The following is a 22,848-nucleotide window of genomic DNA, read 5'->3' on the forward strand; positions in this document are numbered from 1 at the left end:
CATACTATATCATTGTGCCACTCTGTTGGCCCCTGCTGCTACTGATGCCACCTTCACACTATATCATTGTGCCACTCTGCGGGCTCCTGCTGCTTCTAATGCCACCTTCACACTATAACATTGTGCCACTCTGCGGGCTCCTGCTGCTGCTGCTGCTACTGATGCCACCAACACACTATATCATTGTGCCACTCTGCAGGCTCCTGCTGCTTCTGATGCCACCTTCACACTATATTAATGTGCCACTCTGCGGGCTCCTGCTTCTGCTACTGATGCCACCAACGCACTATATCATTGTGCCACTCTGCGGGCTCCTGCTGCTGCTGCTGCTACTGATGGCACCTTCATACTATATCATTGTGCCACTCTGTGGGCCCCTGCTGCTGCTGCTTCTGATGCTACCTTCACACTATATCATTGTACCACTCTGCGGACTCCTGCTGCTTCTGATGCCACCAGCACACTATATCATTGTGCCACTCTGTGGGATCCTCCTGCTGCTACTACTGATGCCACCTTCACACTATATCATTGTGCCACTCTGCAGGCTCCTGCTGCTGCTTCTGATGCCGCCTTCACACTATATCATTGTGCCACTCTGCGGGCTCCTGCTGCTTCTGATGCCACCAACACACTATCTCATTGTGCCACTCTGGTGGCTCCTGCTGCTGCTACTGATGCCACCTTCACACTATATCATTGTGCCACTCTGCGGGCTCCTGCTGCTACTGATGCCACCTTCACACTATTTCATTGTGCCACTCTGCATGCTCCTGCTGCTGCTGCTTTTGATGCCACCAACACACTATATCATTGTGCCACTCTGCCGCTCCTGCTGCTTCTGATGCCACCTTCACACTATATCAATGTGCCACTCTGCGGGCTCCTGCTGCTGCTTCTGATGCCGCCTTCACACTATATCATTGTACCACTCTGCGGACTCCTGCTGCTTCTGATGCCACCAGCACACTATATCATTGTGCCACTCTGTGGGCTCCTGCTGCTGCTACTACTGATGCCACCTCCACACTATATCATTTTGCCACTCTGCGGGCTCCTGCTGCTGCTTCTGATGCCGCCTTCACACTATATCATTGTACCACTCTGCGGGCTCCTGCTGCTTCTGTTGCCACCAACACACTATATCATTGTGCCACTATGTGGGCCCCTCCTGCTGCTGCTGCTACTGATGGCACCTTCATACTATATCATTGTGCCACTCTGTGGGCCCCTGCTGCTACTGATGCCACCTTCACACTATATCATTGTGCCACTCTGCGGGCTCCTGCTGCTTCTAATGCCACCTTCACACTATAACATTGTGCCACTCTGCGGGCTCCTGCTGCTGCTGCTGCTACTGATGCCACCAACACACTATATCATTGTGCCACTCTGCAGGCTCCTGCTGCTTCTGATGCCACCTTCAAACTATATTATTGTGCCACTCTGCGGGCTCCTGCTTCTGCTACTGATGCCACCAACGCACTATATCATTGTGCCACTCTGCGGGCTCCTGCTGCTGCTGCTTTTGATGCCACCAACACACTATATCATTGTGCCATTCTGCCGCTCTTGCTGCATCTGATGCCACCTTCACACTATATCATTGTGCCACTCTGCGGGCTCCTGCTGCTGCTGCTGTTACTGATGCCACCAACACACTATATCATTGTGCCACTCTGCGGGCTTCTGCTGCTGCTGCTACTGATGCCACCAACACACTATATCATTGTGCCACTCAGTGTAAAAAGAGTGCGCTCTTTGATGTTAGAGTGAGATCATGGCCCTCAAGTCAGTCCTTTCGAGCTGGCACAGACGTTGCCTTGTCTGGCTGCTTTCCCGCTTCGCTTATTTGGGGAAGCTGGCCTATCTTAGTGCACATGGAAGTGAAGAGTGAAGCGATTCTAAGAGCTGCGGCTGTCATGTGCATGTCATACTAAAACACAGCATTGTTTGAAGACCAAACCACGCTCCCTATGCATATTTAAGCATGACACAATGTTCTACTACACCCTACAGGCTCTCTGCAGTCAGGAAATGCCTGTTTTTAACGTGATTCGTTTTGATTCGATTCGGGTCGAATCAAATTTTTTTCGAAAAGTTGGGTGAATCGGGTCGAAACGAATTTTAACAAATTCGCCCCTCTCTACCAAGTACCCATAGCCATTCCTAACTGCTAAGAGGGTTGCTGAAGAAATTCTGAATGTCTTTAGCAGGGTTGGTTTTCCTAAGTGTATTCTGACTGATCAGGGTAGTAATTTTATCTCTTCTTTGCTGTCTGAAGTATATCAACTTCTTGGTATTCAGCCTCTGAGAACTACTCCTTACCATCCACAGACAGAGCAGAATAACCAAACTTTGAAGAAAATGCTTAGGAAATTTGTACACAATGACCCAAAACAATGGGACTGATGGTTATCTTTTCTGTTATCGTGAAGTACCAGAAGAGTCCACTGGGTTTAGCCCATTTGAATTGCTATATGGGAGACGACCAAGGGGACTCTTGGATGTTATCAAAGAAGTTTGGGAAGGTAACTCTGGTTATCAGAAAAATGTTATTGAATATGTTTTACAAATGAGAGATAGACTGCAACAATTGATGAATGTAGCTCATGATAATGTACACAAAGCCAAAAGCTATCAAAAGAAATGGTATGATCAACATCCCAGAAATAAGTCAATTAGGCATGGTGATAAGGTTCTTTTTTTGCTTCCTAGCAGTGAAAATAAGTTGTTGGCACGATGTCAAAGGCCTTACAGAGTTATCAGACAGACAGGTCCAGTTGAATTTGAAATTGAAACCCCAGATAAAAAACAAAGCAAGGTTTACCATGTCAACTTACTGAAACAGTGGCTAGAACCAGTGAATGATCCAGAAGCTAACACTGCTTGTAACATTGTCACAGAGTCTTCCCAGGATATGTCTGAAGAGGTATATGATTGGTTTAAACATTGTGCAGATTGGTCAGAGGTAATTTTGAATTCAGAGTTCTCTAAAGAGCAACAGTGTGGCTTGAGAAACCTTTTTAGGTCAAGTTCACATGCGTTTGGAAGTAAGCCTGGCTGTGTGTCCTTTGTTCATCATGACATAAACACTTGGGACCATGCTCCAGTCAGACAGAAGTCTTACCGGCTACCAGAAAAATTAAAGTACAAGGCAGAAAATGAAGTGCAGGAAATGGGAAGGTACAGGCCTAAATCTCAAAAGTCCAAGCCATTCAATCAGCTGGTGTACCAACCCCTTAAAAAGAAGTCAGATCCTTTATAGGTCTTGCCGGTTATTATAGATGGTTTATTGCCGAATTTGCTTCCATAGTTGCTCCCTTAATGGATTTGACCAAAAAGATGGAGAGAGGCAGTGGTGTAGACCGATGAGTGTGACCAGGCTTTTACGCAAATAAAGGAAACTTTGTGTAAAAATCCAGTCTTGCAGAGCCCAGATTTTTCCAAACCATTTACTGTACAGACAGAGGCATCAGAGGTTGGACTTGGTGCAGTCTTAAGTCAAGAGATTAATTTTGAGGAGCACCCGATTCTCTATTTAAGTAGAAAACTCCACTTTCCACAAGACAAAGGTACTCAACTATTGAGAAAGAACGGCTAGCGATTAAATGGGCTTTGGAAGCATTACGCTATTATTTACTAGGGAGAGAGTTTACTTTAGTAACTGATCATCATCCGCTAACCTGGATCCACACAATGAAAGACAAAAATGCTAGAATAACAAGGTGGTATTTAGCATTGCAGCCATTTAAGTTTAAGATAGAACATCGATAAGGGAAGAGGCACCAAAATGCTGATCATTTATCAAGTTTTGGTGCTGAAGTGAAGATGTCTGAGGAAGGACAAGCTTCCTCTTGAGGTGGGAGGTATGTGAAGAAGACGCATGGTTTTTTATAGTATTGAAAACTGTTTTTATGTAACTCTGGTTGTGGTATATTGGTTTCCAGGTTTGGTAAACTTCTGTGTGAATGAGTGTGAATGACTTCTTATTCTACTTCTCTCATTAGGCCGCCCACCTAATGCTCTATTCTCTTCTGTCTATTATTACCACCTGGGAGCTGTGTACCTAAACCAGGGAATGAGCTGTTACAATGTAAAACTATGTAATATATGTTATGTTCTACTTACCTGCAGTATGGTGGGTCTGCTCTGACCTTATAAGAGGCAGGCCAGCAGCAGCACTTGTGTTTTATAGGGGAAGCTGCAGAGAATTGTGGGTATTTCAATTGTATAAAAGGTGTCACTGACCAGCAATCTGGGGGATTATGATTGTGGAGATTTGTGTTTTGCCTTCTGCTGGTTTGTGGAACTACAAGAGTTTAGTGTTTATTGTACCTAATATGTTATATATGGACTTTTCAAAATAAACTCCTTTGGATTATTTTCATCAAGCAAAGGCTGGTTGTGCATTGAAAAGCCTATGCCTCAAAGGCACCAATCTTTGCCATGCTAGCCTACAGTCTTATGGGAGATCTGCAGTAAATTTACAGCATACTGCAATACAGTAGCTATTGTATCCCATGACTGGGAAATTGGAACCAAAAAACAATGATTCTAAAATGTATATAATAAACAGTTTTTATTTACACTTAATTCATAAAATCATTAACTAGCAGATGATATGACGGAAGCTATCCCTAATGATGCCCGGAGTATAGAATAGTTATTTTGAATGCCATAGACCAGTGATGGCTAACCTATGGCACTGGTGCCAGAGGTGGCACTCAGAGCCCTTTCTGTGGGCACTCAGGCCATCACCAGAGAGGACTCCAGGCATCTTCCTGCAGTCCCAGACATCCCAGGACTTGCTGTGCACAGAGATATTTTATATATAATAAAGTGACAGCTGTACCTGGGACTATTTTCTGCTTTATTGGTGTCCCCAGGTGCTGGTATCAATGAAAGATGTGACACAGAAGGGAGTATAAATCACAAATTAAATTTCTGTGTTGGCACTTTGCGATAAATAAGCGGGTCTTTGTTGTAGTTTGGGCACTCGGCCTCTAAAAGGTTCGCCATCACTGCCATAGACGAAGGTTATTCCAAGCTGAAACGTGTGTCAGAGACAGTGATACCCTTGATACCAGAGCACAACCGTCAGCTACACGGGTGAGCCTTGTTAAATATAAATGTATAATATACTGAAAAGTGTTATGTCTTGCTTTTTATATACATATGTATCTTGGTATATTTAATTTAATAATGTAACTGATTCGACCTTGGATTGTAACAGATTTGACATGAGGATTGCAACAGATATTAATGTATGAATATATGGAGTTCAAAATATCTATTATATTCTCCGGCAAACTCCAGAAAAGTAAGCAGCACTCCAAAACAGCAATGGTTAAGTGATGAAAAAAGTGTTTCTTTTATTCCATGCTTCAAAGTACAGTGAAGTACAGCGACGTTTCGGCTCCAAGGAGCACTATATTCTCCGGGCATCATTGGGGTTAACTTCCATCTGCATCATATGATCTAATGAATTGAGTGTAAATAAAAAATAAAGACTGTTTAGTATATACATTTTGGAATCATTTTTTGGTTCTAATTTTCCCAGTCATGGGATACATTAAGCACGATTTTGCAACAAGTGCCTTTTGTTCATAAAATTTGGTAGTAATATACTGCAATACAGTAATGCAGTGCAGGCGGTCCCCTACTTAAGAATACTCGACTTACATACGACTCCTAGTTACAAACGGACCTCTGGATATTGGTAATTTATTGTACTTTAGTCCTAGGCTACAATAAACAGCTATAACATATTCAAAGGTGTCTGTAATGAAGATTTATTGTTAATATTGATTCTTATGACAACCCAACATTTTTAAAATCCAATTGTCACAGAGACCAAAAAAGTTATATCTGGGATTACAATGATAAAATATACAGTTCCGACTTACATACAAATTTAGCTTAAGAACAAACCTACAGACCCTATCTTGTATGTAACCCAGGGACTGCCTGTATATTGCATGAGCGATCAGACCTCTCAGGGTTAAAATAAAGTAAAAAATGATGAAAATGTTTTTAAAAAATTAAGTTTTAAATTGCCCACATTTCCCTAGAACACATATAAAAATAAACAGTAAAAATCATTAATATGTTAGGTATATTGACATCCCAAAATACCTGTTCTATCAAAATGAAAAAAGTTATTCCAAATAATGAACACCATAACGGAAAATAGTGCCCAAATGTGTAAATTGTCAATTTTTCACCATTTTTACATCCATACATATTTGAATAAAAAATCATCAAACAGTCAAATAGGTCCCAAATTGATATAAATGAAAATGTCAGCGTGTACTTCAAAAAATTACACCTTACATAGCTATGTACACTGAAGTATGTACAAAAGATTTAAATTTTTTATATCTACTAAAACATACATAAATTTTGTATCGCTGTGAATCTGCCAATTGGAAGATTAAAGGGGAAGTATTATTTGAAGCACACTATAAACCCTGAAAACAGAGCCCACGAGAAAATGCCCCATATTTTATTTTGTTTAATTCACCGCACTTGAAATTTCCAGCCTTCTAGTACACAGCACTGAATATTAAATGATGCCACTAAAAAGTAAAATTTGTTTTGCAGATAACAGCCATCATACATCTCTGTAAACAAAGGAGTAAAAAGTTTATGACTTTTGGAATAAGGCTAGTAAAAAACTGAACTGCATACACATATATTGATCCAAATAACGCAACATTCTACGTTCCTGAGAGTGTATCAATGCTGCCATATATCTGTGAGATACATCAAAACACCTCATTCCAATATATATGGAGCTAAGGACAAAGTCAAACCATATGAATCCAATCACCATGAGACTGTGAACATTTAGAAAGTTTAGCTGTTTCCCTTTTCTTAACAGCACATAAAAATTTAGGAGTGTAATATAATCATTGTGTAAGCATAGACTACAAACATCTTTCCTTAACACCATCATACACATCATAACCTTGTTATTTAACTTACCTACTCTGTCCCAATCTAGTGTACCCACAACTTCTTTATACATCTTGTCATGGACTTTTTATAAAGATCAATCAGCAGTCTATAAAGCATCAAAATTAAATACCCATTCTGTATATTGGTCTTTAACTAGTGCCTTAACAGCTAAAACATATCTTTCATTGTCAACCCAAATGTATCCCTCATATCACCATATGAAAAATTATTAATCAATGCTACAATTTTTGCCATATTTGTTAGTCCCTATTGTAATCTAAATCTTATGCTTTTCTAAATGTGTCAACAACATGCTGCCCCATAATAGTGAAAACTCTTTCCATTTTAACCTTCATGTCTTTTTACTTAAATGCCAGCTCTTCCGCAAACCTGAATCAAAATTCCCATTTTTTTCATCCAAATATAGATTGCCATTTTTAATTATTATAAAAGGTAATGAGATGACACTTTATCAGAAAGGCACAGTGTTCTTAGGATCAAAATTAATAAGTAGCTTTTTTCTGTATAAAGTCAAGTGTAGTCTGGTAGGGGAGATTGTGGAAAAAAAATTCAACTCTGGATCCAGTGTGGATGCAGATATTTTTGGCCTTTTAAGTCTAACGGCAGTCTATTGCTGACAACCCTGTGGTTCTGTATACCGTAAGTTTGGGTAGTGACTATGAGAACATGTTTACTTTAAAGGGGTATTCTGGTCTGGGCATTCACATTCAATTTTATTAATCTGATATATATATATATATATATATATCTTCAATTAGATGTTATTATTATCTGTGTGAAGATAATTTCTCATAAATGTAGTCATATGGTTAGAAACAAGACTGTGTCCTTGGATATGGCCACCTCTGATGGAGGGATTTCATAAAGACACAAAGGCTGTTTGTATATGAAATTTCTGGGAGTTACTGCATGTCCCGCAGGCGTCCTGTAGTGATGAACCTTGAATCCAGGTGGTCAGGCAGGACTCAATAGCACAAGTCTGGCCACTGCTGCCAAAATGTGAGGTGGTCGTATCCGAAGAAGCTATCTTGTGTCTAAGGGACAACATGGCTACATTTATGAGAAATTATCTTCACACACGAACATTTTTTTTAATAACATCCAATTGAAGAAATGTTTACATATGGCAAATGGATTAAATTAAATGTAAATGCCCAGATGGGAATACCCCTTTAACACATACATCCTTAGAAGCTCAAAACTGTTTTTTAAAACCTAAATGATCTTTATAAAACTTGATTTTTTATCTCATTTATGTCATAATAAAAAGTATTGTTATGTTAAGTTATGGTGATCACGGTTAACCAGTTATGTGCATTAAAGAATTCATAGATAATTTTTAAGTGTCTAAAAGTGATCATTAAGAACATTTACATCAGTTTATGTAGTAAAAAAATTGTTTTTGTAGTTTTAATTAGCATTTTTCCTTCTACTTGTTTTTTATCCTAGCCTGAATAAGATGTGATTAAATGTGAATTTGCTGACAATGCTTTAGCCTTTTCAGTACATGAACATGTGAAAATGTTTAAATGATTTTTTTAATTTCTCTTTTTTTGCAGGCATAATCAAAACTGCTCTACCAGATATGAGCAGAGAGAACAGGGAACATTACCAAGTGGTTATTCAGGCCAAAGATATGGGTGGCCAGATGGGAGGATTATCTGGGACCACCACAGTGAACATCACACTGACTGATGTCAATGACAATCCGCCCAGATTCCCACAGAGTAAGATGCGTTTAATACTTGTGCTGTGTTTAAAACCCTGTTTAAATTTGGTAATTTAACAGATACCATCTGTGATGCTCTTTCATAAATACTGTGCCACTGCAGTGCCTGCTTATAGCTTTATGCTAGATAAAGGAAAGCACTAGCCTGTTTTAATAGGCATTTTTGTTTCCCTTTATTACAAAATAGTAAAACAAAATTAAATCCATTCATTTTATAATGAGAACCTCTACAATATTTTACTTAATGTTTGCAAGCTGAAAAAGGGGTTATTAGTATAATAATTTATTCATGAAGTTTCAAAACACTATTTGGTTCTTTATAATAAAGAATGCTTTTTTTTATGTGTATATAAATGTCAGCCATTTTATTTAAAAGAAAGAGCGCACAAAGGTTATAAACAATATTGAACTTGTTAATTTGTATAATTTCATGTTTTGCCTGTGATTTTCATATGATTTCGTAAGCTTCTTTTCTGATCAAAAGTGACTGATAGATGCTGTATGATTGCTTGTTTTTAAACTGCAATGTGCTTTAAGTAAAGAACATGAAAAAGGTTACTTTTAATCAAATGTCACAATTTTATTTTCAAACAAAATCAAACATAGTTTTGGTAAATATTTTAGTTCCCTCAAACCCCTTCCCAACGCCTCTGTACTATTATGGTACAACATTGGGCCGGTTGCAGGAAGAGGGCTCAGGGGCAGATCACTCTCAATACAGGTTGAGTGCTTCCTGGAGCCGAGCATGAGAGTTAGCCATTTACATGCTGCCATCAAACTGGCAGAGACATCTAAGGCCCGTTCCACACTTGCCAGTGTGATTTGTAGAACTCGCATCACACTCGCAACGCATGCTGCCGGGAACACACGGCCCGAACGCTGCACCGCGGGAGTGTACTGACATGCCGAGTTCACTCCCGTGGTGCAGCGTTCTAGCCGTGCGTTCCCGGCAGCATGCGTTGCGAGTGTGATGTGAGTTCATTGCATCACACTTGCAAGTGTGGAACGGGCCTAAATCCTGCCACTCATCTGCCGGCATGTTTGACACAATCATTGCCTCCCCCTTTCAGTGCTGTCTTTGGGGGTGGTGATCAGTTGCTTTGACAGCCAGGAGTCTATGCTAGACTCCCAGGTCTGTCATTCAACCTGGTCTCTGTCAGACACTTAGAGATCACTAGCAAAACTGCCATAAATTGCAATATTGTAATTTTCCAGATTATGGTAGATGTGATCAGACGCCCAATGGTTAAAGCAACCTTGGGGGTCTAAATAATAGTAAAAAAATAAAAACCTAAAACTTTAAATCACCCTCCTGCTCTAGAGCTGATATAAAGATAATTAAGCAAAACTAATTTATAAACATATCAGGTATCCCCTTGTCCCTAAAGTCCCAATCTATCAAAATATAAAACAGTTATTCCCTAATCTAAAGTTTTTACAGTGCACAATAATGTAATTTTCATCTCATCCCGCAAAAAATTAGATAGTACATAGGTCTGTAAGCTGTATTATGAAAAAGGTATTGGTACAGAAGATGGCAAAATGAAGAAACAAACAAAAAAAGTAAACATGAAATGAAAAAGAGCCAATTCATTAAGGGGTTGATGGTTTTATGACTGGTCAACATAAAATAACATTGAGAAGCCATTAAGAGGGCTCACAGACTGAATCCTTTATGTGCACAGCGGGTGACTGATATATTATGCCTTTGACACTCTGCACATTGGCACCGCCAAATTGGCCAATGAACAGTACCCCCTATGATTTCATGCGAGGGCCCAATCAGTTGCCATGACAGCTAGGAACCTGTCATTCAGCAGACTCTAGTACAATATATCAGTATTGCAGTACAGTTGTAGCACTGAATAACATGACTGGCTTAACCAATTAACCAGATGTGAAAACTCAGTCTATAGTGTTAGTGAATAATGGGAAACACCTATAGTCTGTGATAACTAATTGTGTTAACAAATTTTAAATCTTGGTAACCAGTGCTGCATTTGTATGTTGTATAAGTGATCCCCTAGGGTTCCACCAAATTTGGAATTATTTTCTACATCCTCAATACATGACACAGAATATTATATAGTGCACTTGTACAATTTGTCCCGCAGACAACAAGCCCTCATTTACAGTAGTTTTACAAAGGAAATCAAATAGGTATGGCCTGTGGAAGGAGGGGAGTTAAAAGGAAATGCAAAAACACCCAAAAACCTGTTCTTGAAAGGGTTCAGTTATTATTTTTATACAGCAGCAGTTTAAAAGCAATTGCTGCAAATCGATGGAAGGCATGTTCATTTTTAGTTGTTTCCCTTAATGAAATCTGACAATACTTGAATTGCACTATTTGTTAAAATTCTGTTCAGAACAAATATAATTCTCAGAAGGAATGACATTTGCCAATAATTTTGATTCTCATAGTGAAGAAAAAAGAAAGAAAACAAGTGTACAGTAGAAAGTATAGCTCATTTTGTAAAAGTAGCTTAAAGCATAGAAACACAGTTTGCAGGCAGCTGGTCTAAACACATTAGAAAAATCTCCCATTTACAGCACTGGAAAATAACTTTGGATCCCTGCATCCATCTTTAGGTTAAGTTCAGTACATATAATAATAATAACTGAATAGTACGTCGGCATGTGGTAAGTAGTGCGGCAAAGCCTCATTGGCTGGAAATCTCTTTGCACAGCGCGACCCAGTTACTGCAGCAAAATGTGATGCTTGATGTCATGGAGCAAGAGGAGATGTTCAGCTCCACGTTCCCTATTCCACGGCCCCTTAGCAGTGTAACTTGCCTACATGGTAAGCACATCATTGTTTTTGAGGAACTTAAAGGAAAATTACAATGCCAAGTGTCCTTATAGTGAATGGTTATGTCACATGTAAGGCAACTTTGTTTACATGTTACAGGTATCTATCAATTTGTGACATTGGAATCTGCAGCTACAGGAACAGAGATTGGAAGAATAAAAGCTATTGATGCAGATATGGGTAAAAATGCAGAAATTAAATATACTATTACTGATGGAGATGCCAAAGATTTATTTGAGGTCATCACAGACCAACATACACAGGATGGAATCATAGTGGCTAAAAAGGTTATTATACTTTATAAATATTTAGATTAATTAAATCATTTATACAAAATCTTTGCTATTATGTCATATTGTTATTATTATCATATAAGCATGTGTATAATTACAGAAATAGAGAAAATAATTTCACTATGACCGGAGCTCCAAATATTCTTCTCCCTCGTTATTCTATCTTAAAACATCGATGAACAGCACCAATCTTCAGTTTCTCCTGCTGAAAGTATGTCACCATTCAGACTAGCCCCATCGCACTCTCATTCTCCTCCTTTAATTATATTTGTAGCTGGAAGAAAATATGCAGGCAGATGGTGTGGTACGTTCCAATGAAGTAAAAATGTATTTCAATTCATCATACTCACAAGAGTCCATTAAAAATGCGCATATCACAAATTCACATAACGGGACGCTAGCTTTCTATCCGCCGGATAGAAAGAAAAGTACATAAGGGCAGATTTATCAAGTTGCCTAAGAGTAAGAATATGCTTAGTTGCCCTTGGTAACCAATTACAGCTCCCCTTTAAAATATTCATGAGCACTGGTAAATTAAAAGCTGAGCTGTAATTGGTTGCCGTGGGCAACTAAGCACATTCTTACTCTTAGGCAGCTTTATAAATCTCCCCCATAGTGTGGTAAATGATAACTGTCGGACTAGGCAAGTGGTGGCGAACTCACCCTACTAAGACCCTGCTTAAAGCAGATAAACCGCCCTGATCAGGGGCGAACCCACTATCAAAAAAATGTTTTGATTTTGCCATCTTCTGGCACTAATAACTTTTTTCATACCCTAGTGAATGGAGCTGTGTAAGGTATGGTTTCATTTTGTGCGCCTTTTGATGACATTTTCAATGCTACTATGTTAAGAACTGTAAGACCTTTTGATCACATTTTATTGCATTTTTTTATGCACAAGTTGAAAAACAAAGGTATTCCAGCACTCGGTTTCTTCTTTAAAAATAATTGATTTTTATTGTGTAAATATTAAAAATTAAAAAGGATCCTTTTTGATGTTATGCAAAGATGTGACCTTGCAATTTTTAATATTTACACAATAAAAATCAATTATTTTTAAAGAAGAAACCGAGTGCTGGAATACCTTCGTTTTTCAACTTGTGCATAATCCAGTCAATTGGCAGGACTGCTTTTTCCGTGCACCAGGAGCTTGAGTGGAGTTGGACCTTGTTTACATTGAGAATGCAGAAAACGTGAGTGAGCGGTCACTTTCTTGTTTCATTATTTGCATTTTTTTATATTTTTCAAAAGTGCCATTTTCGAATTTTGGCGCTATTTTCTGTAAAGGGGTTAAACACAGTTAAAAAACATTGTTATTATTATTGGTTATTTTGGTTTGGATATTATAGATATGGCATTTTTGGACACGGTGATACCTAATGTAATTATGGTTTTTACTGTTTATTTATATTTATCAGTTCTAGGGAAAGGGGGTGATTTGAATGTTTAGGTTTTTTTATCATAATTTTTTTTCCTTTTTTTTCTCCTTTCACTATTTTTTTGACCCCCCAGGGTACTTTAAACCTAGGTTGTCTGATCAATCCTACCATATACTGCCATACTACAGCAGTATATGGGGATTTTTTTTAAATTAGATTTGGTACAATGTCTAGCAATCTAACAGCAATCAGCTATGCCATCATCTTGGTGCCCTGTTCAGTAATGAAATTGGTTGAAATAAATTCTCCTCTCTGTTCAAAGTTTTCGCCTAGTCTTGAGGAGTATAATTATTAATGATTTTGACTTTTTGCAGTCTATGGTTAAAAATCTTGTTTAGACTGGGGACCAGGATGCTGGAAAATTTAAATTTTTAACATTTATTTGCCCGCCATCAGGGTCAGGAGATTTGTGAACTTTTGGCTTTTTTATAACCTGGTGTATTACCATAGTTGAGAAAAGTAAATTTAGAAGACGAGTGAAGAAATAACTATTTCAGGCAGAGTACATTTGATGGTGGGAAATATGTAAATAAGTTTTCCAGGATTAACATGGCCCAAATGTTAGTAAGCGTAATTTGTGAACCTTCTGTTGTGCAGCTACATCCCACTTTTACTGCTACTGCTGCCTTGTCAAGCGGTCATTACCACTATCCTCCTTGTCTCTATCCTTGTAATCTTTGATGAAGGAAAGATTGTGGCCTAAAATTTTGCATAACTGAATTATTGGATTACTATACTACTATCAATTAAAAAAACTTCTACTTATCATAATACTTAAGGGAGTGCTAATTTGTTTTAAAATCTATAAATGGAATGGTACCCTAGTCATCCATGTTGTGGAGTGACATATATAATCTGATATCATACTGTAGTAAGGGACCTTGTGGAGCCAAATATTACTACGAAAAAACCCCACAAATATAATAGTCTAGTGTACTAGTAAATAAATCCTGATTCAAAGTGAACCTGTTGAGTGCGGAACTCATGCAAAGGGATCTGGTTAGGAGGTGAAACTGTGTTAAACATATAAGTTTTAAGCAGAGTATCAGTTTGGTGCTTATGATGGGCTACAGTTTGGCGATTGATACTAAATGGGTGGGGGAGGTGTGCAAATATTCAAAAAAGTCACAAAGTTGCCCGCATACAGAGAGGCAATGTATAACAAGAGAAGAAAGCTAGTATGCATAGGCATAAAATGGTACAAATTTTATTGAGGTATTATTCACATAACATGTAATAAGGTAAACCTTAAAAACAATTAAAAAGTGTAAGAATACACATACACAGACAACAAGTGGATCCAGACACGATAGGTTAATCCACATACAGCCCAAAATGTCTATGATCAATCCCCCCAAACAAGTATGGATAACTAATGTCTAAATGCCCTAGGGAGACAGGGACTTCTGCAGTAGTCCCTGTAAAAGTCACCAACCGTAACCCCGAAATGAAATACAACAACAAAAGTAAAGAGGTCAAAGTCGTGCAAAGAGGGAACAACTTAGGTAGGTACAGAGGCAACAGAGGGGGAAGTGACAAAAGCCTAGGGAAAAGGGGAGAGTACGGTTACCGGTGGAGAAAGAGGCTGGAGGCACCCCACGCGTTCCGTCGCACTCCTGCGACTTCCTCAGGGGTAAGTGCCAAGTTGTTAACGGATCTTGCCTTTAAAGGTCCCGGGGTGGTTACCTCCTCCAATCAAAGTGGTGAGTTAGCGCCATGTGACAGCCGTGAACGCACGTCATATGCGCATGTGACCAATTCTATGTGTAGGAGATCTCGCGATATCATGCACGTGCGCAGTGACGGCAACACAAAAGGTAATATGCGCATGCGACACAAAAGGTAATATGCGCATGCGCATTGGTTTCACATATGTGCGCCTGCGCCGTATTGTAAGTAAATAGAAAATTACAAGTACACTGCGCACAAATGTGCGCATATATACAGATAGCATCATACCAATACAGCGCCTGTATAGAGCAGGTAAGTTAGTAATATAAGTGGTATTCCAAAGCAAAATAGCACCTATATAGAAATATGTTATCAAATAAAGGAAAACAAAAATAAGTTTGTAGCATATTCTACTACGTGATCACAATAATGTAAAGAGGTAGAATAAAATTCCTGTCTAATATTAAATCTGGACAAGCCTAGAAAGGGAAATTATACAACCAAGGTGAATATTAGTAACAATTATGCCGATCATGAGAACAGGGAGGAGAAAGGGTCACCCCGGGACGCGGCAATACCCCGAATAAACAGTACATTAGCATTAATACAAAACTTTTTCAAAAAGGAGCAAAATACCTTAATGCACATGGTATCAAAAAGACTATCAGTGTATCTTGATAATTGATACACTGGTAAATAAACAAAAGAAGAATAATACAAAATAAGTAATGTAAGAAAATAGGTGAATTGATGAGATCCAAAGGGCAAGAAGGCTATTCAAGTAAGCTGGATAGAATCCGAAGTTGAGGTCAGAATGGGGAAGATAGTTACTCGTTTTTATCTTTTTCATTCATTCATTCATTCATTCATTCATTCATTCATTCATTCATTTATCTCATTTCATTCTTCCATTTTTTCATTCTTTCTCATATCATAGATAATTATTGGAAATGGAGAAAAGTTCTGTAGGGACGAGGATACTTCAGCCGTCGGTTCAGATTAGAAGGCGTGGGTAGTGATGGGGTCATATTCATTTAAAAAATGGTTATATGGGAGAGGCTCCTCCATAGCAATAAAGACAGGTGAGAAAGCTACAGGAAACATCAAAAAGTAATGATAATTAATAATTTTAATCATGTCTAAAAATGTGAATGAGTTAATGGAGGAAGGGACATGATATTAAATAAACAGTAAATGTGAGTTGTGAAAAAAGGTCTAAGTGACACCATTGTGTGAAATAAGTAGTGAAAAACCCGTGAATCAGTGTAAAGGGGGCCATAGGGGTCCCAGACTATCAGGGGAGGAACTCCCATAATGTGCAAAAGAAGAAACGTGTAAGTAGTGAAAGGAGGATCACAGTTAAGTATGGTGAGGTGGGAAAGGAGTGATTAAGTGAAAGGAAAGTGAATAGGTTAGAAAGAAAAAGGGGGGAGGGACATAGGGGAGGAAGAAGGAAAGGGAAGTGAGGAGAGGAGAGACAGTAAGAAAAAGGGTCAAGGAACACTCACCCGTTCTAGCGGATTTATTGCCGAGCTCGATCACCGCTGTTTGTAGAAGCCTGAAAGTAGGAGGTCCTCATTAATCCCCCAGGGAGCAAGGTTCCCTAAATTGTAAATCCACCGGGCATCCCTTCTGAGTAGTTCAGGGGTTACACTCCCACCCCTAATACTAGGTTTCACAATGTCAAGACCCACAACTTTGATACCCCAGGTCTTACCTGCGTGTGCACGTCTGAAGTGTGTCGCCACGGTTGAGAGGACCTTGCCCTGGTTGAAGTGGGAGTTCGCATTTACAATGCTCGAAAGGTGCTGTATGTCATAGACATTTTGGGCTGTATGTGGATTGACCTATCGTGTCTGGATCCACTTGTTGTCTGTGTATGTCTATTCTTACACTTTTTAATTGTTTTTAAGGTTTACTTTATTGCATGTTATGTAAATAATGATACCTCAATAAAATTTGTACCATTTTATGCCTATGCATACTAGCTTTCTTCTCTTGTTCTACAGTGTGGCGATGCTACAAGCGATCTTTCAAATGAAGCAGTTGGATAGGATAATTCTAAGTACACTATTCCTAGAGACGATTTTTCTTGGAGCCTTTCACCTCACTTGTATAGCTAGGGATGACAATTTTCATTTGGAAACCCAATTTATATTTATTGTCCCGCTCTCTTTTAGTATTTTTGTTCAAGTATTAAAGCCTCTTCTTTGTATAATAGTCACAGAGGATAAATTGGCAGAAAATGTGATCCCTGCATATTCATCCGGGAGCTCATTATCTGTGGTGACCAATTTAAAAACTTTACTTTGAAAGGAAAGAAATAAAATATTGCAATGATATTTCTCTGCATTGATTTGGGAAGGTTTTTCATCTTCATTTTTCTGTCTGTTTGGTCTATGAACATATCTCCTTAGTCAAGGTCAGGAATCAGAATTGCAAAATAATCAGTCAGGAATTCAACAATATCTGCGATAGAGGTCCTCTAGGTACACTAATTTATGTTTAACAGCCATCAAGGCTTCATAACTTTCATTTATCAGTTTCATCAGTATTATGTACTTTTGCAAAGTTGTCCATTTTGTCTTCAGAGGACATTGATGCTTTGATAGCTTACTGTAGACTGTTTCTTAATTCTCCCTCCAAAGATCATGCTGGATTTACTTGGCAATTGCTTTGGGCTGTGTGGTTTAGGAAGGTGGGCCTGCATTGTGCGGGGAATAGCTGACCAAGGATGATCTCACCTCTTACTCCTCAAGCTTGAGGACCTCTAGCTAGATAGATCCACCGTTCCTGCAGCTGGCATGCTGTGATTTTAAGGACTATGTCCCTGAAGCACATGACTGAATGCAATATTGTGATCTTCCAGCTGGTTAGAATAAGTCCAGTATTTTGTCAGGATTGGCCTTTCTTGTCCTGCCATTCATCATCTAGCTTGTCCACATGGGCTTCATTGGAAAGATCCCCCCCCCCCCACGTAAGTAAGGACGTTACCCTTTGTAATGCCATCAGCTTTTAATTGTTTTAGTCCAGTTTAGAGCACAAGGCTAATTCTCCTCAGTTTCTACACAGAAACCCTCCACCCTATAAACACCTTTTTAATCAATGACATTTTATCGGTCTTAAAAAAAGCATTCAATCAGACGTTAATTTTTACATAAAACACATCTACTAAGTCAAGTACAGTGTGTCAGTACACATTGTATTCTATATTTTACTGAATTCTTGTATATTAAAAAAAAAGTATAATACAGTGTAACAAATGCCTTCTATCAAGTCCAACTGGCCATTCATTAGTGCAATTATCATATCATTATTCAGAGATATGTTTACCATACACTTCTTATTGAAGATTTGACATATGTAGATATGTTAAAAATGCTATAATTTATTATTTTATATTTTCCTACAGCCTTTGGATTTTGAAAGTCAAAGACTACACACGTTTCAAGTGGAAGCTGCTAATGTATATGAAGATCCAAGATTCACTGACCGTACTTCTTTTAAGGATACAGCTATTGTTAAAGTACTTTTGCAAGATGTTGATGAGGCTCCTATTTTTAGTAAATCTTTTTATGTGTTTGAAGTGAATGAAGACACCAAAGAAGGTAGCATAATTGGTCATGTAACTGCTCAAGATCCTGACTTCATGAAGAGTTCTGTAAAGTGAGTATAATTATTTTTTCAGTGCAAATAGGCCACAAATGAATTGAATAAAATGAGGGCACTTTCACAGATCTAAAAAATGATGGCAGATTAAAGTTCTAAACTGTATTTATGCTAAATGTTTTTAAACTTACTTAAATAAAATCATACATTCGAGTATGAAAATACAATGATAACATGATTAAGTAAGAAAAAAGCAAGTTTTTTACATTCCCAATATGTCTTCTTCAGGTCCGATAATTTTCAGATGATGAGACAGTACAATGGAGCCAAGATAATTGTTTTTCATTAGTGAGTAGAAGTAAAGATGCGATGATTATAAGAGGATGGTTTTGATATTGATGGATAAGGAGGTTAAAGTATGAAGCTTGGCAAGCTTGAATATACAACATTTCTTAAAACATTTACAAATTCTTAAAGGAACACTGCAGTCAAAGCTGATTAATTGATTAATGCATTGTATTCTTAGAACCTTGCTATAACCTATAGTTATGTTCCTCCCTTCAGGCCCTGCACAAGGTATAATTTGATGAATCAGCTTTGACTGGAGGGTTACTTTAATAAGAGCATTGAAGATTTTTAATAGAGGACTCCATAATTGATGTTTGCTAACCAGGGCAGAATAAGGCTAGCATAGACCCTGAGATGTACAGAATTTGCCCCCCACCATACACACACAACTGTTGTAAAGTTTTGAAAGAGTACAGCAAACATTCCCATACACATCTGTCATAGAGTCTAAAATTACTGACAACATTAGTAACAACACACACATTCCTCACATGGTAAAGTGTGGAACACATGAGAAGATAAGTATGCGACTAAAGTACTGATCAGGAAAAGGTACGGTGGAAGTGTCATCTAGTAACTAGTGTCATTCCAACATTTTTGCCCACATGTTTTCAGTTTCTTTGAGAACATTTCCACTTGTCTACACTTTCCCCAACAAACAACTGTGACATCCCTCCTACTTATGACATAGTATTGGTGTTTATGAATGGGCATGCATACAGTAATGAGTTCATGATCCCTGACTAACCAGAAGTACTTCAAGATTAGCATTGTCCTTTACATTCCATAGGAATATAAAATATTTGGGCTTTATATAGGTGATATATGGGGTTTTCCCAAAAAATATATATAGCCACATTAGTTTAGAAAGGTTGGTAAAATTGTAAATTAGAAACCAAGGTCCAGGGGTTTTGAACTGGAAAGAAGGTGCAATATTGAAAATGGGAGCTTAGACAATCTTGGACAATCTTCTCCAAAATAAGGGGGATCCTAAATTTGGATATAAGTGGTTCTATTTTTCATATTAAAGATGGAAATAGGTTGGGAGTTAAACTTTTTTTTCTATTCTCATTATACTTAGGAATATTAAATAAATGTGCTGGAACCAAATTTCTATGATTTTTATTTCATAGTTTTATTCCTCTTTAATTCCCTCCTAGACATTTATGCATAAATGTTGTCAAATTGGAGTTACAATTCTCCTTTTCAGTTGGATGTGTCTTTTTATACTCCTCCACTACCAGCACTCAAGACAGAATTAGAATTTGTAGCAACAGTCCCTGTTGACCAAAAGGAATAATAATACCCAATCACACTTTACCAGGAGTAATGACAGAACAATGAGGGGTGATAAAAAAAACACTGCATTGGTTGTTCATGAAGCATTGAATAAAACAAACATTTCAGGAGAGCTGGCAGGCTTTCATGAAACACTACATTTGTAGATGTGAATAGCAGCCAAATCTCAGAAATTCATGTGTGCATAAACCTGTGTTGCTTTTTTGCCTGAAGCAATAATAAAAACACTGTGAAGATGTTTAACGTATAATTCAAGAGATCTTGTATCTTCTGAAAATAAAGTTTAATCTAAATACCTCATATTTTCACTTAACCCATTAATGACAGGCCCTTTTTTGTTTTAGCATTTTCATTTTTCACTCCCAACTTTAAAAAATCTATACCTTTTTTATTTTGTAAAGAGCTGTGTAAAGGCTTGTTTTCATATTTATAATGTTTATACATTTACAAAAATTAAAACCTCCTCTACAAAAAATAAATCTTCATTTTGCTATGCTCTGGGGCTCATAACTTTTTCAAAGTTCATTGTTCAGAGCTGTGTGTGGTGTCATTTTTGTGTCTTTTGATGATGTTTTCAAAGCTACCATTTTAAGGACTGTACGGCCTTTTTATCACTTTTTATGTAATTTTTTCAACCCTAGGTTGTCTGATTGATCCTAACTAGAGATGAGCGAACATGCTCGTCCGAGCTTGATGCTCGTTCGAGCATTAAGGTACTCGAGACGGCTCGTTGCTCGGACGAGTATTTCCCCTGCTCGAGATCGAGCATTTAATTAAAAAAACACAGTGAAGAACAATGAAGAATAGAATAAAAACAGTGAACACAGGATCATTTAAGTGAAAAACACAGTAAAGAACACAGTGAAGAATAGATTACAGATGTTCGGCACATCTGCTTACTTGTCGGAAGATACGCGCGGAACGGTGCGAACAAAATAGTATGTGAAGAACAATATATATGTGTGAAGAACACATTGCAGAACACGGTGAGCAGGACAGAGACAACGAGGAGCAGCACAGAGACACCGGGGAGTAGCACAGAGACACCGGGGAGCAGCACGAAGACATGGGGCAGCAGCACGGAGACATCAGGCAGCGGCACGGAGTGGCACGGAGACATCAGGCAGCGGCAAGGAGACATCGGGGCACGGAGACAGCGGGGCACGGAGACATCGGGGCACGGAGAGAGCGGGGCACGGAGAGAGCGGGGCACGGAGAGAGCGGGGCACGGAGAGAGCGGGGCACGGAGACAGCTGGGCACGGAGACAGCGGGGCACGGAGACAGCGGGGCACAGAGACAGCGGGGCACGGAGACATCGGGGCACGGAGACAGCGGGGCACGGAGACAGCGGGGCACGGAGACAGCTGGGCACGGAGACATCGGGGCACGGAGAGAGCGGGGCACGGAGAGAGCGGGGCACGGAGACAGCGGGGCACGGAGACAGCGGGGCACGGAGACAGCTGGGCACGGAGACATCGGGGCACGGAGACAGCGGGGCACGGAGACAGCGGGGCACAGAGACAGCGGGGCACGGAGACAGCGGGGCACGGAGACAGCGGGGCACGGAGACAGCGTATCTCCCGACAAGTAAGCAGATGTGCCGAACATCTGCAATCTATTCTTCACTGTGTTTTTCACTTAAATGATCCTATTCTTCACTGTTCTTCACATCTGCTAACTTGTCGGGAGATAATATACGCGCGGAACAGTGAAGAATAGATTGCAGATGTTTGCATACATCTGCTAACTTATCAGAAGACATTCTTTTTCAATTAAATAACACATTTTATTCCCGAACCATGGTCCCTTTGAAAAATGCTCGAGTCTCCCATTGACTTCAATGGGGCTCGTTATTCGAGACGAGCACTCGAGCATCTGGAAAAGTTCGTCTCGAATAACGAGCACTCGAGCATTTTAGTGCTCGCTCATCTCTAATCCTAACATATACTGTCATACTACAGCATAGCAGCATACAAGGATTATCCACATCATCTATTACAATGTGTAAATCCCCAAAAAGTTGTGATTCAGACATTTGGGTGCATTTTTCCATTACGCGGCTCACCACCATGAATAACAGTTTTTACATTTTTATAGATTGGAAATTTCGTGAAGTGATGTTGTGTTTTTGTTTTTGTTTTTACTTTTTTCCATTTTTTTTTTCATTTGTTTTGGATTTTTTTTTTTTACTTTTCTATCTTTACAATACTAGCAAATGAACTAGTGATCATGTGATTACTAGTTTATACTAATGCACTGCAATAACCATATATTGCATTGCAGTAGAAGTGTTAGCGGATGCAGTTGCCTCGGCTGACAGGCAGATTGCTCGGTCCACCCAGTGGCTGGATCAAGCAAGCTCTGCCTCAGACAGACCTGGGCACTTAATTAAGGCAATCCAGCAGAGGAGAAGGCACGGGCTGCCGGTAGGACAAGGGAGTGAGCCCCTTCCCTCAGCAGGTACATAGATCCCATGGTCACAGCATTGGCCGTGGGATATAAGGGGTTAAACAGTCCAGATTGGAAATTATTCTATATTCTAAATAGAACTGTTAGAGCAGGGGCCTGGCCTTAATATGACAGCTGGGTCACTGTTCTTTCCTGCATGGGGGACCCGTGCAGAACTTGGGCTAGGCTGACAGAAAAACCAGTCGGACTATCCCAAG

General features: G+C 39.1%; 1 protein-coding gene across 4 annotated transcripts in view; it reads left to right on the forward strand.

Moving 5' to 3' along the window:
* The window catches only part of LOC140133095 (cadherin-9-like), a 126,772-nt gene that overhangs the window by 93,392 nt on the left and 10,532 nt on the right, over positions 1–22,848 (forward strand). For all 4 annotated transcript variants that reach the window (XR_011855788.1, XM_072152745.1, XM_072152743.1 and 1 more), the window contains 3 exons: positions 8,544–8,711; positions 11,622–11,809; positions 18,338–18,591. Coding sequence is in view for 3 of the 4 variants with exons in the window: in XM_072152745.1 (XP_072008846.1) it covers positions 8,544–8,711; positions 11,622–11,809; positions 18,338–18,591 (610 nt within the window). In the remaining variant the exon portion in view is untranslated. The remainder of the gene's footprint in view (positions 1–8,543; positions 8,712–11,621; positions 11,810–18,337; positions 18,592–22,848) is intronic.

This window comes from Engystomops pustulosus, chromosome 5 (genome assembly GCF_040894005.1).
Source record: "Engystomops pustulosus chromosome 5, aEngPut4.maternal, whole genome shotgun sequence".
NCBI classification, from domain to species: Eukaryota; Metazoa; Chordata; class Amphibia; order Anura; family Leptodactylidae; genus Engystomops; species Engystomops pustulosus.